Raw genomic sequence first — 15806 nt, 5'->3', positions numbered from 1 at the left:
TTTCTGAATGTAATTGCTGAGTGACTCCAGTAAAAAATAAATAAGAACAATTATTCCACAGGCTGAATTTAAGTAATAAAAAGGCAAACAGTTCAGGCCAGTTGGTTATTCTGAAAAAAGGGCTGAACTGGGAAAGTAGATTGTATCAAAATACAAAATATTTATTCCCAGCAGGAATCTAATGTTATGGAGCTTCTAGATGGTGCTGTTAGTTTTTATCATGTATTTTGGAATTTTATAAATGTGAACCTTTATCTTCACTGCTCTCACCAACATCCAATGGGCTGCATCTTCATGATTTCTGCTCAGGCCTTCATACTCCATTTGCCATGCTATTTTTCTATTCTTGCTGGATATTTGGATTAACACCACTGCAACATCTGGGAGATACCTGATATGGATTTCTGACATCTGACCCAGGTGCAGGGTTCTTCTGATGGCCCAATGTTTTTTCAGTTTGTTTGCAGGTTCTCAAGATGTCTTTCCCAACCTGCCTTCGGAGAATGGCCATGCAAATATATCCATGGTGGGTCTCAAGATGGAGCCCTGTGTGGTCCCCCACTGTCACCTTGGGCCATGTTCCCCCAGTCAAAATCAACAGAAACTTGACGCTCAGCGGAAACTCAGCATTGCCTGTCTGGTCTGCTTTCTCTTCATGGTTGGAGAAGTCATAGGTCAGTTTTGTCAAAAAGGTATAATAGAAGATCTGCCCCATCTATTTATTAATTTACTAGTCATCTGCATTCACCTAAACACACTTAATCTGGTTATTGAATTAACCCATTTTCTGGTTTCACCCAACTCATTAAACCATAAACTAACTAAAAGGCCTCTGTCTGCACAAAACATGAAGTGACACCCCACAACAAACCAAGGTTATCTTATCATCAACCAGTTTAGCAAGTTGTGCACGTGCATGTGCTAGGTTTTAACTGATCTGTCTCAACCTCTGCCTTTGAGGGCCCCTGAGGCCTTTCTGTTTGCCTTCCAGGTGGATACCTGGCACACAGCCTGGCCATCATGACAGATGCAGCCCACCTGTTGACAGATATGGGCAGCATGGGTGTCAGCCTCTTTTCACTCTGGGTCTCTACTCGTCCAGCCACCAAGACCATGAGCTTTGGCTGGCACCGCTCAGGTAGGTTCTTTCAATAGCTGACCAACTAAAGCTATGACATTCCTATAGTATAACTACCCACCCCATGTCATTCAGACAGGCTAGATCCCTTCCCTGACATTAGCAGAAAGCTGAAGCATGTTTTTTACACTGGAGGCTGGAGCCCTTCTCCACAAATTGACACACAACCTAGGAAAATTTGTTTAGCCAGCAATCAGAGCTGAGGGGAGATGGTTGCATTACAACCATCTGCACATGGCTTTCAGCACATGTGCTGCGAATCAGGGTTACCATTTTGCCCGATGAGGCTAGAGTGGACATTAGAGTAACTGTGGGTTGGCCTTACAGAAAAGTCTGAATGGAATTTACATTTCTAGAAAACTCTGTTTTTTTTATTTTTACTGTTCATAAAAAAAAAAAACATTTAGACAACAGGACACTTGTTCCTGGTTTTTCTTCTGCTGCATCTGAGGGCTGTTCACACTAACCTGTGCCGTCTTCCATTGATGGCATGAAGGAATTCCAAAAGATAATCCTTTCGATCTTGTGGTGTAAGATTTTCCTCTGATCAGAATCTTGTTAAGACCAGGATTGGCTTGGGACAGAATGTTCACTCTGTTCCTTCCTTCTCATTACACCCTGTGCCATAGTTGTTTTTTCCATCTTATCTATTGAAGTTAATAGCCCAGCAAATAACTGAAACAACTTTTTGGATTATATTTAAATTAGGTTGTTTTATTTCCTTGAACTATAATGGAAATCCATCTGAAACATTCTTTTGGTGAGTATTGTTCCCCTATGTGTGGGTCTGGGATAGTTTTTCCCTTCTTAAAAAAAAAGACCTTTCTAATCAATACAGTGACTCAATACATGTGACTATGGTACTGCCTTCTCTGTGGGTGCTCTTTTCCAATTGTCCCCTTTGCTTCTCTCCATTTATCCACAAAATCATTACACCAATTAAAACATTAAAAGAACAGCATTTGAACATATGTGATGCATCTCCAAAAGAAATGTGTGCATGAAAAATGCGAAGGAATGGATTCCTCCTCCCTTTTGTACCATTTCAAAGGAGATGTCTGTGTAAGGCAAAATGCTTAGAAAGGGAAGTGTGGAGCTATGTGCGCTGTGAATGAAGGTCTCTGAAGATCTAATAGGACCTACAGTATGTTATAGTTTCTGAATTCGAATGTAGCAATATTTGAAAAACGTAGAAGTATTTAGTTTTTCAAAGGTTGGCATCCCCTCCCCTAGACTGAGGCTTGGGCTTTTCAAGCCTCATAGTAAGGAGTTTAAGAGGCTTTCTAAATGCTACTGTACATGCAAAGAGCTCCAGGAGGGAAGGGAGTAAGGAAGCCAAATGACTGACTGAAGATAAAAGAAGGTACAGTGAATGTATTTACTTTCCTTTTTAGAAGCTTGATGAAGACCAAAAGATTTCTTTGTTGCAGGGGACTTGCAGACTCTCTTTCAATGCAGAGAATCAGATGCAAATTCAAGCAGGAATATTCTCCAGCATCCATTTTCAGGACTGCCTATTTTGAACATTTGACCTAGTCTTCTGTGAGACATACTTGTCCATTGTCTAAGACTTCCCTTCAGTTTTCTTTCCCCTCCCTTCCTTCAATCATTTGTCTAGGTAATCTGTTGGCAATTAGAAGCCCAAAGAACTTCTTGGGGTGGACAGTCATATCATCTTTGATGAGGAAAGGGAAAGGGAGGAAGGCAAGAGACCCACCATTACAGCTGCTGGATTCTTTTGATCCACTCACAAGACCATTACCATCCATTGCCCCACAGGAAGGATTATTATTATTTTATTATTTATTAAATTTATATCACCGCCCATCTCCCCCAATGGGGGACTCTGGGCGGTTTACAATAAAATAACACTAAAAACATAACCACCTAAAATTACCATTAAAATATACATAAAAACAAATGTAAAACCCAAGTGGAGATGGAACACAATCACTAAGAGGTGCTATGGCGCCAGCCATCCCCAGGTGGAGCTATCACTCTCCCCCTCCCAAGCAAGGCGGCAGAACCAGGTCTTCAGTTTCTTCCGGAAGTCTGAGAGCGAGGAAACCTGTCTCAACTCTGGGGGCAAGATGTTCCAAAGGGCGGGTGCCACTGCAGAGAAGGCTCGCCTCCTGGACCCCGCTAGATGAAATTCCTTTGCTGATGGGGTCCGTAGCATGCCCTCCCTGCCTGACCGGGTGGGATGGGTCGATGTTATGGGGACGAGATGGTCCCTCAGGTACCCTGGTCCCATGCCATGTAGGGCTTTAAAGGTGATGACCAACACCTTGAGTTGGACCTGGAAGCAAACTGGTACCCAATGCAGCTCGCCTAATGGTGGTGTCACATGGGCTGATTTTACAGCCCCAATAACTGTCCGCACAGCCGCATTCTGGACCAGCTGAAGCTTCCAAATGCTTTTCAAGGGTAGCCCCATGTAGAGCGCATTGCAGTAGTCTATATGGGAGATGACAAGGGCATGAGTGACTGTTTGGAGGGCATCTCGGTCCAGGAATGGGCATAGCTGGTGCACCACCCGGAGATGTGCAAAGGCCCTCCTGGCCGCGACTGCCACCTGCTCTTCGAGCAGGAGTCGCAAGTCCAGGAGGACCCCCAGGTTCCGCACTGGCTCCGAATGGGGCAGTGCCACCCCATCCAGAACCAAAGAAGACAACTTCCTGGAACCCAAGGGGCCATCAATCCACAGCCACTCTGTCTTACCAGGGTTCAGTTGAAGGCTGTTGTTCCCCATCCAGGCCCATACAGCCCCCAGGCACCTGGAAAGGATCCTAGAAGTTCGGTTGTTTGTAATAATGGTTATTTTGTTTTTATTTATAATTTTATTATAATTTTATTTATAATTGTTTAGATTACTTATTAGCTTGGAAAATTTGTTATCCTGAAATGCAGGATTCAAAAATAAGTGTAATAAATAAAAGAATAATAATATTAGTTAAATGTGTAATCAACTTTTTCTTCAGCTAAGTTGAAGAAAAGTGACTCGTATTTTAACTCACATCAACTTTATAGGCTGAAGAAAATGGATAGGCTCAATATCATCCAATTAGTTTTATAGCAAATGTGATTTCCCAAATTCCCCACTCCTTTTGTCAGCACAAAACAGTGCCATCATAAACTTGGTTTCCTCACCATTCTATTTCTATTATGGCTCCTTACTGAAACATGTTGCCCAAATGTGGGAGTGTGCCTATTACAGGCCCTCAGAATGATTTTCTCTTCTGGTTTTTGCTGTTGTCCCTTTTCGGCACATCATCTACCAACTCACGTGGCACAGATAGGGTAGATCTGATGCCATTGTACCCTGTTGCAGTTTGGAGACTCTGTAGTGGCTTCTCTAAGATTGTTAATCACTGCTTCTTTGAGTTTTTGCAAGCACACAGTTGTATCAGTGATAGTATCTAGCCATCTTATTTTCTGTTGGCCTCTTTTCTTACTGCCTTTGATTTTTCCAAGTATCCGGATTTTCTCCGATGTGAGCAAGGTCTTTTCACATTGTGTATCCAAACTATTTCAACATTAACTTGGTTAATAGTGTGTGTCCAGTGATCAGTCTGGTTTTACTTCTCTGCTATTGAGTGATTTGTTTTTGTCATCCAAGATATTCTCAATCAATTTTTACAGTTCAGCTTTCATAGCCATATATTACAGCTGGAGAACCATGGACTTTTGCTGTCTCTTCATGTTAGTATTTTGCCTAGACTTGTCTTTCTCCCAAGGAGGTTATATCTCTTGATTTCATGTCTACAGTCACCATCCCTGTGAATTTTTGAGCCTAGGAAAATAATATGCTACTACTTCAATTTCTTCTTTAACTATTTGCATTGTGTTAGCATTGCCTATTGACATAATCTTAGGGTTTTTTTTATATTGAGCAGCAAACCAGATTTTGCAGTCTCTTTTTTCACTTTTAACAAGAGATTCCTGATGTCCTTCCCACTTTAAGACCTCAAATATCATCAGCATATCTAAGGTTGTTGATGTTTCTCCCAACAATTTGAATTCCAATTTGTATGTCATCTGTCCCAGCATTTCTCATGTTATATTCTGCACGTAAGTTAAATAAAGCCTAGTACCTTGGTGCAGTCCTTTCCCAATTTTCCCAATTTTGAACCATTTACTTGCACCATTTTCTGTTGCTGCCTAGTCATCAAATAAATTCTTCAACAGCCAGGTGAGATGGCTGAATATGAATACATCCATATTTTTAAGGTCTGTATACAGTTTGTTGTGGATTATACAGTTAAAAGCCTGAGCATAATAAAAATGCCAAAACACATATTTTTTTGGAGCTCCCTTGCCTTTTCCATTATCTATGAGATATTAGCAAAGTAAACTCAAGTGCTCCTGCCTCTTCTGAATCCGGTTTGTACATCTGGCAGTTCTTGTTCCATGTATTGTTGAAACCCAGATTTAAAATCTTGAACGTTAGCTTATAAGTACAATTGTTCATTAAATACAACTGATTAGAGAATGTAAGTTTAAAGAGGAAAATCACAACATAAGGTTGTTTAAATTTCAACTAGTGATGAAATGAGTGTTGTCATGCCATGGTCATTTTCATACTTGTGGTTACACTGTCTTCATGGCATCACCCAGCCATCGTAGAAGTGATATAAAGCCTGTCTGCATCACTGTTATTTTGGCATGATGATTGGGTGACAAGATGTATGAAAATGATCTAAGGGAGAACAGGGCAGTTGTAAGGGCACTATAAAACAGCTCTAAATGGCAAGTAGGGAGAAGGCCAACATGAAAATTTAAACTAGCTTGTAGATTCTCCCAAAATTTTCCCAAATAAATTTTGAACAGGCCCAAGATGAGGTCAAAGCCTTACCCTTTTGGTGTGAAGTGGGTACCAGGCTGCATTACTATCCCCTGAGCAGCTTGCAGAAAGAACAAGAAGAAAATAGTCAGGGAGCCTGAACAGCAGCTTTCTTTTTCCTTACAGAAACCCTGGGTGCCTTGGCTTCTGTCCTCTCTATCTGGATTGTTACAGGAGTGCTGGTCTACTTAGCTTCAGTCCGCATAATCAGCAACGACTATGAGATTGAAGCCTCTGTGATGCTGGGCACTTCAGCCTGTGCAGTGGGAGTGAACATCATGTAAGGAATACTAGGATGGGGGAAATATTTGAATATTAACTCTGTGAGGAGGTAAATTTGATTATCAGGTAGAGTGTCTATGTGGGACCTATTGTACAACAAGCTAACTTCTGTTGCAAGTTGTCAGCCATATGCTTCCACTGACTGCATGTTGAGGGCATCCTATTATGAGCAGGCAGGTCCTGTTTGTGGTCATAAGAAACTCGTTCTATTTCTCTTTAAGGTACCACTGTATTTTGGGGGTTTTGTTGATATTTCCAGAATTATTTGGCTGGTTTGGTTAGAAAGAAACCTCTAGATAAGATGGACTTTTGATCTGACTTTGCCAGAATCCACTTCCTTCCACTGGTCATTTTTACAAAATGGCTTCTCCCAAAGTAGTTATCTTTTCATTCCCCAAGATGCTGGAGAGTTATTTATTTATTTATTTATTTGTCAAATTTCTCTGCCGCCCATCTTGTGTACAACGACTCTGGGCGGTCTACAGATAATAAAATGACAGTCAATAAAAACGGTATAATATAAAATCGATACAAATATAAATATAAATATACATAAATACCAATATAAATATAAAAATACAAAAATGTAAAATTCAAGATGGAGATAATGTGGAAACTATTGCTGATCGTATGGCAGTGATATTCCACCTAGCCTGTCTTGCTCCCTGCAGAGCAGTTCTAAAATATTAGAAAAAGAACTATACATCAAAATAAAACGTGTTCATATTTGAGAGATTTGCTACTTCGCTTGGCTGTCCTCCTAAAAGCACTGATTAGGAGATGCCCATAAGAATCCATACTAGCTGCTACATTTTTGTTGCGCCTTGAGCACTTTGACAGCAAATGAAACAGGAAGAGAAGCAAAGGAGGTTTCCTTCTCTTATATAGCTTTTTACTATTTTGTAATTAAACAGTATCACCAGTATGAATATGATACCTATGCCAGTCCAGATGTCTGCACCAACGATTGGTGAACGAACAGGAACTATGGGTAGAAGAGGGTTTGCTGAGATGGATGGGATTTTTAGAATTGTTTGGTGAGAAGTAGACACAAACATGACCTTAGTTGCCATTCTTGTAACTCTCCACAGCATGGTCTACCTTCTGCATCAGTCAGGTTCTGCACACAGTCATGGACTCAGCACAGGGGGCTATGAACGGATTGATGACAGCCCCTGTGGCCCGTCCATTCCCAACCATAGCAACACCAGTGTCCGAGCGGCTTTTGTACATGTGGTGGGGGACCTACTTCAAAGCATTGGGGTCTTTGTGGCTGCCACTGTCATCTATTTCAAGGTATGAAGGATCAGGGTATGATGCCTGTTTAATACAAATCAGACATTTCTCTTTCTCTTCCTCTCTAAATGAGGACCCAGCATCTCTCCCCATTACTTCCACTCGTCCCCCACAGCCTGAAGCAGTAGTTGGTAGAAGAGCAGATGCAGAATCCCAGCACAACTGAGTCACCAAGGAGATAAATACAGAAACAGGTGATGGAAGAGATAGCCCTTCCTCAAACATTGCAAAAGAACCTATGGTTGGGCCAGATGCCTTTCCCTAATGATAGGTCTGATTGGGAGATCAGGCTCAGGGAAACAGAGATGTAGGTATCGGATTGTTAGTAGAACAAGATAATGTTTTTTCTTCCAAAAGCCACCTTCATTTCATTTCCTGCACATGCAACTATTCAGTGGAAGAGATACCAAGTTCCCATCCAGATTAGTTGGGAGAAGGAAGAGCCCCAAAGCTCCTGGTAATTATACTCATTGACATACAATGACAACAGTTTCTGGTTGTGTGATGCAGTGGACACTTGCAGCCATGGCTGGCTTGCCAATCACAGAATATCAGTTTGTCTAAAGGAAATCGAAAAGAACAAACTTACTAATGAATTTAATGATGCATGCATTTTTAAAGAGAACAAAATATTTTTTAAACAAAATTAAAATAACCATAAAACAAAATTGCAGTGTAGTGTAGAGAACCTGGTTACTTCCAGAGGAATTGTCTGTACAAAGTTTAGGCCTACTGTACTGTATCTGAGCTACAAGTCCATTAGAATGGCTGCCATCTAGTGGTCATCTGGATTTTTATAGCTCAGGTGTAACAAAGTTAAAGATCAGAATTCATGAACACACTACTGAGAACCTCAGCAATAAGAGATATGGGGTTTGATGTGACTCCTGTACTTGCCCTTTTCCCTTGCAAAGCCAACCCAGGGTGTCAGAATTGGGAGGTGGGAAAGTACCAGGATGCTTCATACAGATTGTTGTTCAGTTGTTAAGTTGTGACTGACTCTTCGTGACCCCGTGGACCATAGCACGCCAGGCCTTCCTGTCCTCCACTTTCTCCTGGAGTTTACTCAAATTCACGTTCATTGCATCGGTGATGTTATCTAACCATCTCATCCTCTGCCGTCCCTTCTCCTTTTGTCTTCAGTCTTTCCCAGTGTCAGGGTCTTTTCCAGTAAGTCTTCTCTTTGCGTTAGGTGGCCAGAGTATTTGAGCTTCAGCTTCAGTATCTGTCCTTCCAATGAACAGTCAGGGTTGATTTCCTTTAGGATTGACTGATTTGACCTCCTCGCAGTCCAAGGGACTCTCAAGAGTCTTCTCCAGCACCACAGTTTGAAAGCATCAATTCTTCGGTGCTCAGCCTTCCTTATGGTAAAACTCTCACAGCCATACATCACTACTGGGGAAACCATAGCTTTGATTATATGGACCTTTGTCGGCAAGGTGATGTCTCTGATTTTTAATATGCTGTCTAGGTTTGCCATAGCTTTCTTCCCAAGGAGCAGGCGCCTTTTAATTTCATGGCTGCAGTCACCGTCTGCGGTGATCTTGGGGCCCAAGAAAATAAAATCTATCACTGCTTCCATTTCTTCCCCTTCTATTTGTCAGGAAGTGATGGGGCCAGATGCCATGATTTTAGTTTTTTTAATGTTGAATTTCAAGCCAGCTTTTGCTCCCTCTTTCACCCTCATCAAGAGGCTCTTTAGTTCCAATTCACTTTCTGCCATTAGGGTGGTAGTGTCTGCATATTTGAGGTTGTTGATATTTCTCCCGGCAATCTTAATTCTGGCTTGTTATTCATCCAGCCCGGCATTTCTCATGATGTACTCTGCATGTAAGTTAAATAAGCAGGGTGACAATATACAGTCCTGTCGTACTGCTTTCCCAATTTTGAACCAATCAGTAGTTCCATGTCTGGTTCTAACTGTTGCTTCTTGACCCGCATACAGGTTTCTCAGGAGACAGGTAAGGTGGTCTGGTACTCCCATCTCTGTATGAATTTGCCATAGTTTGTTGTGATCCACACAATCAAAGGCTTTAGTGTAGTCAATGAAGCAGAAGTAGATGTTTTTCTGAGACTCTCTTGCTTTCTCCATGATCCAGCAAATGTTGACAATTTGATTGCTAGTTCCTCTGCCTCTTGGAAACCCAGCTTGTACTTCTGGTAGTTCTCAGTTCGCATACTGCTGAAGCCTAGCTTGTAGGATTTTGAGCATAGCCTTGCTAGCATGTGAAATGAGCGCAATTGTACGGTAGTTTGAACATTCTTTGCCATTGCCCTTCTTTGGAATTGGAACGTAAACTGACCTTTTCCAATCCTGTGGCCACTGTTGAGTTTTCCAAATTTGTTGACATACTGAGTGCAGCACTTTAACAGCATCATCTTTTAGGATTTTAAATAGCTCAGCTGGAATACTGTCATCTCCGCTAGTTTTGTTGTTAGTAATGCTTCCTAAGGCCCACTTGACTTCACTCTCTAGGATGTCCGGCTCAAGGTCAGTGACCACACCATCGTGGTTATCAGGGACATTAATATCTTCCTTGTATAGTTCTTCTGTGTATTCTTGCCACCGCTTCTTAATCTCTTCTGCTTGTTAGGTCCCTGCCTTTTTTGTCCTTTATCATGCCCATCTTTGCACAAAATGTTCTCTTGATATCTCCAATTTTCTTGAAGAGATCTCTAGTCTTCCCCATTCTACTGTTTTCCTCTTTCTTTGCATTGTTCATTTAAGAAGGCCGCCTTATCTCTCCTTGCTATTCTCTGGAAATCTGTATTCAGTTGGTTATGTCTTTCCCTTTCTCCCTTGCTTTTCACTTTCCTTCTTTCCTCAGCTATTTGTAAAGTCTCATCAGACAGCCACTTCGCTTTCTTGCATTTCTTTTTCTTTGGGATGGTTTTAGCTGCTGCCTCCTGTACAATGTTACAAACCTCCGTCCATAGTTCTTCAGGCACTCGGTCTACCAGATCTAATCCCTTAAATCTATTCATCACCTCCATTGTATATTCATAAGGGATATGATTTAGGTCATACCTGAATGGTCTAGTGGTTTTCCCTACATTCTTCAATATAAGCCTAAATTTTGCAATAAGCAGCTCATGATCTGAGCCACAGTCAGCTCCAGGTCTTGTTTTTACTGATTGTATAGAGCTTCTCCTTCTTTGGCTGCAAAGTACATAATAAATCTGATTTTGGTATTGACCATCTGGTGATGTCCATGTGTAGAGTCATCTCTTGTGTTGTTGGAAAAGAGTGTTTGCTATGACCAGTGTGTTCTCTTGACAAAACTCTATTAGCCTTTGCCCTGCTTCATTTTGTACTCCAAGGCCAAACTTGCCTGTTATTCTGGTTATTTCTTGACTTCCTACTTTAGCATTCTGATCACCTATGATGAAAAGGACATATTTTTTTTGGTGTTAGTTCTAGAAGGTGTTGTAGGTCTTCACAGAACCAGTCAACTTCAGCTTCTTCAGCATCAGTGGGTGGGGCGTAGACTTGGATTACTGTGATGTTGAATGGTTTGCCTTGGATTCAAACTGAGATCATTCTGTTGTTTTGAGATTGTACCCCAGTACTGCCCTTCCCACTCTTTTATTGACTATGAGGGCTACTCTATTTCTTCTAAGGGATTCTTGCCCGCAGTAGTAGATATAATGGTCACCTGAATTAAATTTGCCCATACCTGTCCATTGTAGTTTGCTGATTCCCAAGATCTCGATGTTCAATCTTGCCACCTCATGTTTGACCACATCCAGCTTACCTTGATTCATAGATCTTACATTCCAAGTTCCTTCATACAGGTAGTTTTCACTTAACGACTATTCGTTTAGTGATGGTTCAGACTTATAATGGTGCTGAAAAAGCTGACTCACAACTGGTGCTCACACTTCGCAGCACCCCTGTGGTCATGTGATCATGATTTGGGTGCTTGGCAGCTGGTTCGCATTTATGACCATTGCAGCATTCCGTGGTCACATGATCACCATTTTCGATCTTCCTGGTCAGCTTCTGGCAAGCAAAATCAATGGGGAACAGCGTGATTCACTTATCGACCATGTGTTTTGCTTAATGACCATGGTGATTCGCTTAATGACTGCTGCGAAAAAAGGTTGTAGAATTGGGTCAGATTCACTTAGCAACCAATATTCTGGTCTCAATTGTGGTCATTAAACGAGGACTATCTGTACTGCCTGCCATTCCCTTTCCTTCTTTTTGCAGCCCCAATATAAGATTGCTGATCCAGTGAGTACTTTCCTCTTCTCAATCTTTGTGCTGGGCTCCACTTTAACCATCCTTCGTGATGTCTTTCGAGTACTCATGGAAGGTAAGTTGCATTTCTCTGCTGCAAGGGAGCTACAATATGGAGGCGATGGAAATTTTAAAAATAATTCTAGAATGATTCTTGCAGATAATTAATTTTATTCTAGAAAATTATTAATAATTAACAATGCTTTTTGTAAAATGAACCGTGCAAGTGGATGGTATAAATACATTTAAAGCTATGGGGAATGGTAGCAAGACTGAAGATTTCCTTAAGTATATTAAAGAAGAAAATAATGACAAACATTTCTTTAGTTATATATATCAAAAGGTGAAGAAATGAGAAACCACTAGGCGGTCTGGTCATAAGTTGGCCCACAGTCTCCTGCCTCAAGACCAAATGGCAAAAGCTTAGAAATTGACTACTAAGACTTTTGCAATAAGAAAATAACCAAGGCAGGGTCTACATTGATCAAAGTAATAACAATGAAGAAATTATCCCGATGATGATCAACTCCCTACAGTTAGTTACCATACAATAAATGGGATAATTTCCAGTGGGATCTGTAACAAAATGTTGCATATGTGTTGCACAGAGCCCAACTGAAATACTCCACCTTAGGGTTCTTGGCAAGTTATCATATCTACTGCTAGATATTATAGGCTGAAAAGCCATCAAACTGGCAGTATATACCTGCTTCCTGTTTTTAACTTTCCACCTGGCATTTGATATTCTCGGTACCAAAGAATATTCAGTCCTTGCTGTCCTGTTCTTTAATTGGTTTGTCCTTTACATTTTTAAAAATGCTTCATCCTTCTGGAAACTTTCTGCACTCTCAGGGCTCCTCTTATCTTGCAGTTGTCCTGATTTGGCTCAAATCCTGTTTGTACTTACGTTTGCACTTAGATGGCATTGATTTGATTGATTATGTGCCATCAAGTCAGTGTCGACTCTTAGTGATCACATAGACTTCCTCCGTAATGATCTCTCCCTAACCTGGTCTTTCAGGTCTTCCAATGGTGCATCCATTGCCACTGTAACTGAGTCCATCCACCTTGCAGATGGCATGATTACAGCTAAAGATCCTGAAAGCATTATGCAATTTACTGGAAACTGCTAGGAGCCCAAATCAGGATGAGGGAGGCTCACATAGGGGTTGGGTTTCAAGGAAACCCTAGGAGTCTATTAGCCACGTCTCTCTTCAAACTGTAGTAACAAACCAAGAGTTGTATAATGGCATTTAGACTAATAGCATCAGTATCCCTCTGTTCAGGAAAGGTTTTTTTAGATAAGCGGGTCATCGCAGATAGTGATACACTACTGGAATGCTTTCCCAATTCACACTTATGATTGCCACAGTTAGAATACGCAGGCTATGTTTATGGGATCTCTGTTAAAAATGTGTATGAGTCACAACTCTGTAAATAGGGGCAGTAGCGTACCTGATGCTTGTTGTGCTATCCACACCAATAGCAGCCACATTGTTGGTTCATGGAAACCAAAATTAAAAAAAAAATTCTAGTTTCCACAACCCAACAATGCTGGATGCTCTGAGTCTCAGGTAACCTCTTGCCTTTGCTTAAAGAGCCATATACAACCAGGTGTGTATGTTAGATAGCATCATGCATGCACTCATTAATCCTTTATTGAGTTTTAATGTGTTGTGTGAACCCGGCCCACTTGGAGCTTATTCAGTAAACTTTAACTAAATCAAGGATCAATGCAAGTTGTAAATCTAGAAAATGAATATGCCCTCCATTGGAGGGGGGCAGAGCTGACAAAGGGATTTTTCTGATCGCAGCAAAGAATAAAATGATGTATACTACTACTCTCAAATTTCAAGAACAAAAATAAATGAAACTGAGTGCTTTCTCAAGACTGGTCTTGGAATAATGTCCACATACTAAGCTGGATAGTTGGTGTGACAGTGTTTTCCTTAGCTTAGGGGAAATTGCATAGAAGACAGCTCTCTTCTCCTGCATCTTGTGGCTTCTTCCCAGCATCTGCTACCTAAATTGACTGCCTTATGGTAGATTTGGATTACATAAGAGGTAGTCACTTTCATGATGGCTGAAAGCGAAGAGGAACTGAGGAGCCTTATGATGAAGGTGAAAGAAGGAAGTGCAAGAGCTGGCTTGCAGCTAAACCTCAAAAAAACCAAGATTATGGCAACCAGCTTGATTGATAACTGGCAAATAGAGGGAGAAAATGTAGAGGCAGTGAAAGACTTTGTATTTCTAGGTGCAAAGATTACTGCAGATGCTGACTGCAGTCAGGAACTCAAAAGACGCTTAATCCTTGGGAGAAGAGCAATGACAAATCTCGATAAAATAATTAAGAGCAGAGACCTCACACTGACAACAAAGGTCCGCATAGTTAAAGCAATGGTGTTCCCCGTAGTAACATATGGCTGCGAGAGCTGGACCATAAGGAAGGCTGAGCGAAGGAAGATTGATGCTTTTGAACTGTGGTGTTGGAGGAAAATTCTGAGAGTGCCTTGGACTGCCAGAAGATCAAACCAGTCCATCCTCCAGGAAATAAAGCCAGACTGCTCACTTGGGGGAATGATATTAAAGGCAAAACTGAAATACTTTGGCCACATAATGAGAAGACAGGACACCCTGGAGAAGATGCTGATGCTAGGGAGAGTGGAGGGCAAAAGGAAGAGGGGCCAACCAAGGGCAAGGTGGATGGATGATATTCTAGAGGTGACAGACTCGTCCCTGGGGGAGCTGGGGGTGTTGACCGACAGGAAGCTCTGGCGTGGGCTGGTCCATGAGGTCACGAAGAGTCGGAAGCGACTAAACGAATAAACAACAAGAAGTCACTTTCAGCAATTCAGGTACGGATTGGGGGCTTGTAAATGGGGATTGAAGTGGGCAAAGTTAAGCATATGCCATTTCTTTCTGTCTTTCAGGGGCACCACGAGGTGTGGCATTCCAAGCGATTAAGGAAACACTGCTGTCTGTCAAGGGTGTGAAGGATGCCCATAATCTGCATCTTTGGGCTCTAACTCTCAGCCATCATGTTGTGGCTGTACATGTAGCTGTTGGTGAGTACTTTATTTCTTCATTCTGAGCAGCTCGTAGCCCCTACAGGAAGCTTGCAGTCTCTCATGGGCTTTCAGACTTGGTTAGCAAGAATAGGATAAAGGCTTAAAAGTAGAGATTGTGGTAGAAGCACATTTCTGGACCCTGGAAAGAGAAAGGAGAATAGAGGAGAGGAGACCCACAAAGTTTTTAAAAATGGCACAACCAAGAACACACAGGACAGAGCTTTTAAGATTTTATTTTCTCCTAATGTGGGTGGTTGCGGTGGTGGTATTGGTATTGTCGTCATTGCCTCCAAAGCTCTCTGGGAGAACCAAACATCTGAAGACGTGAGAGGTTCTTTTTCAAGTTTTGAAGGTATCTTAAATCTTGTTACAGATGTGTAAGGCCCCCATTAAACTTTTAAAACTTCCAACCACCCCCTTGGCAGTTCCTGGCCCTGCCCTGTTATAGAATGGACCCCTTGATATCTTATCCCAAGCCCGTGCTGCCCTTGAGCTCTTTCAGAAAATTGTCTTTTGTAGTTTTACTTGGAGATGCAGAGGATTGAATTCAGGATACAAAATAGGATCTCTACTACCCTGGCCTGGATTCTACAAATAGTAGCTTGTATTTCCCCTGCTATTCACCAATATTCCCCCAGTTGTAGGGGATGTATGGGATAGTCTGAGTCAGTTTACAACTGACCCTACTTTGACCTTTGCTTCCAGAATCCGATGCTGACATGGAGGCTGTGCTACAAGAAGCCACAGCCCTGCTACAGAGCAAGTTTGGCTTCTTCTCATGCACCATTCAGGTGGAGCACTACCTAGATGACATGGCCACTTGCTGCCAGTGCCAAGACCCACAGGACTAAGGGCAGTGCTACCCTGCTCTACCTTTCTCTTCTCTTCAACTGCCAATCCCAGGAGGTGCCTGGAAATCCAGGGCCAGAAGCAGGG

The 15806-nt window shown here is 41.8% G+C and overlaps 1 protein-coding gene across 1 annotated transcript; it reads left to right on the top strand.

The window, feature by feature from the left end:
• Positions 1 to 493: 493 nt before the first annotated feature.
• SLC30A3 (solute carrier family 30 member 3) lies at positions 494 to 15721 on the top strand. Its single transcript, XM_063304337.1, has 7 exons — positions 494 to 674; positions 992 to 1138; positions 6108 to 6261; positions 7355 to 7559; positions 11773 to 11878; positions 14733 to 14867; positions 15576 to 15721. The coding sequence occupies exons 1-7, from the start codon at positions 524 to 526 to the stop codon at positions 15719 to 15721; spliced, it is 1044 nt and encodes a 347-aa protein (XP_063160407.1). The 5' UTR covers positions 494 to 523.
• Positions 15722 to 15806: the final 85 nt, after the last annotated feature.

The sequence above is a fragment of the Candoia aspera genome, chromosome 1 (assembly GCF_035149785.1).
Source record: "Candoia aspera isolate rCanAsp1 chromosome 1, rCanAsp1.hap2, whole genome shotgun sequence".
NCBI lineage: Eukaryota > Metazoa > Chordata > Lepidosauria > Squamata > Boidae > Candoia > Candoia aspera.
Note: the sequence above shows the minus strand (reverse complement) of the source record. Positions and strands in the feature narration are given on the sequence as shown.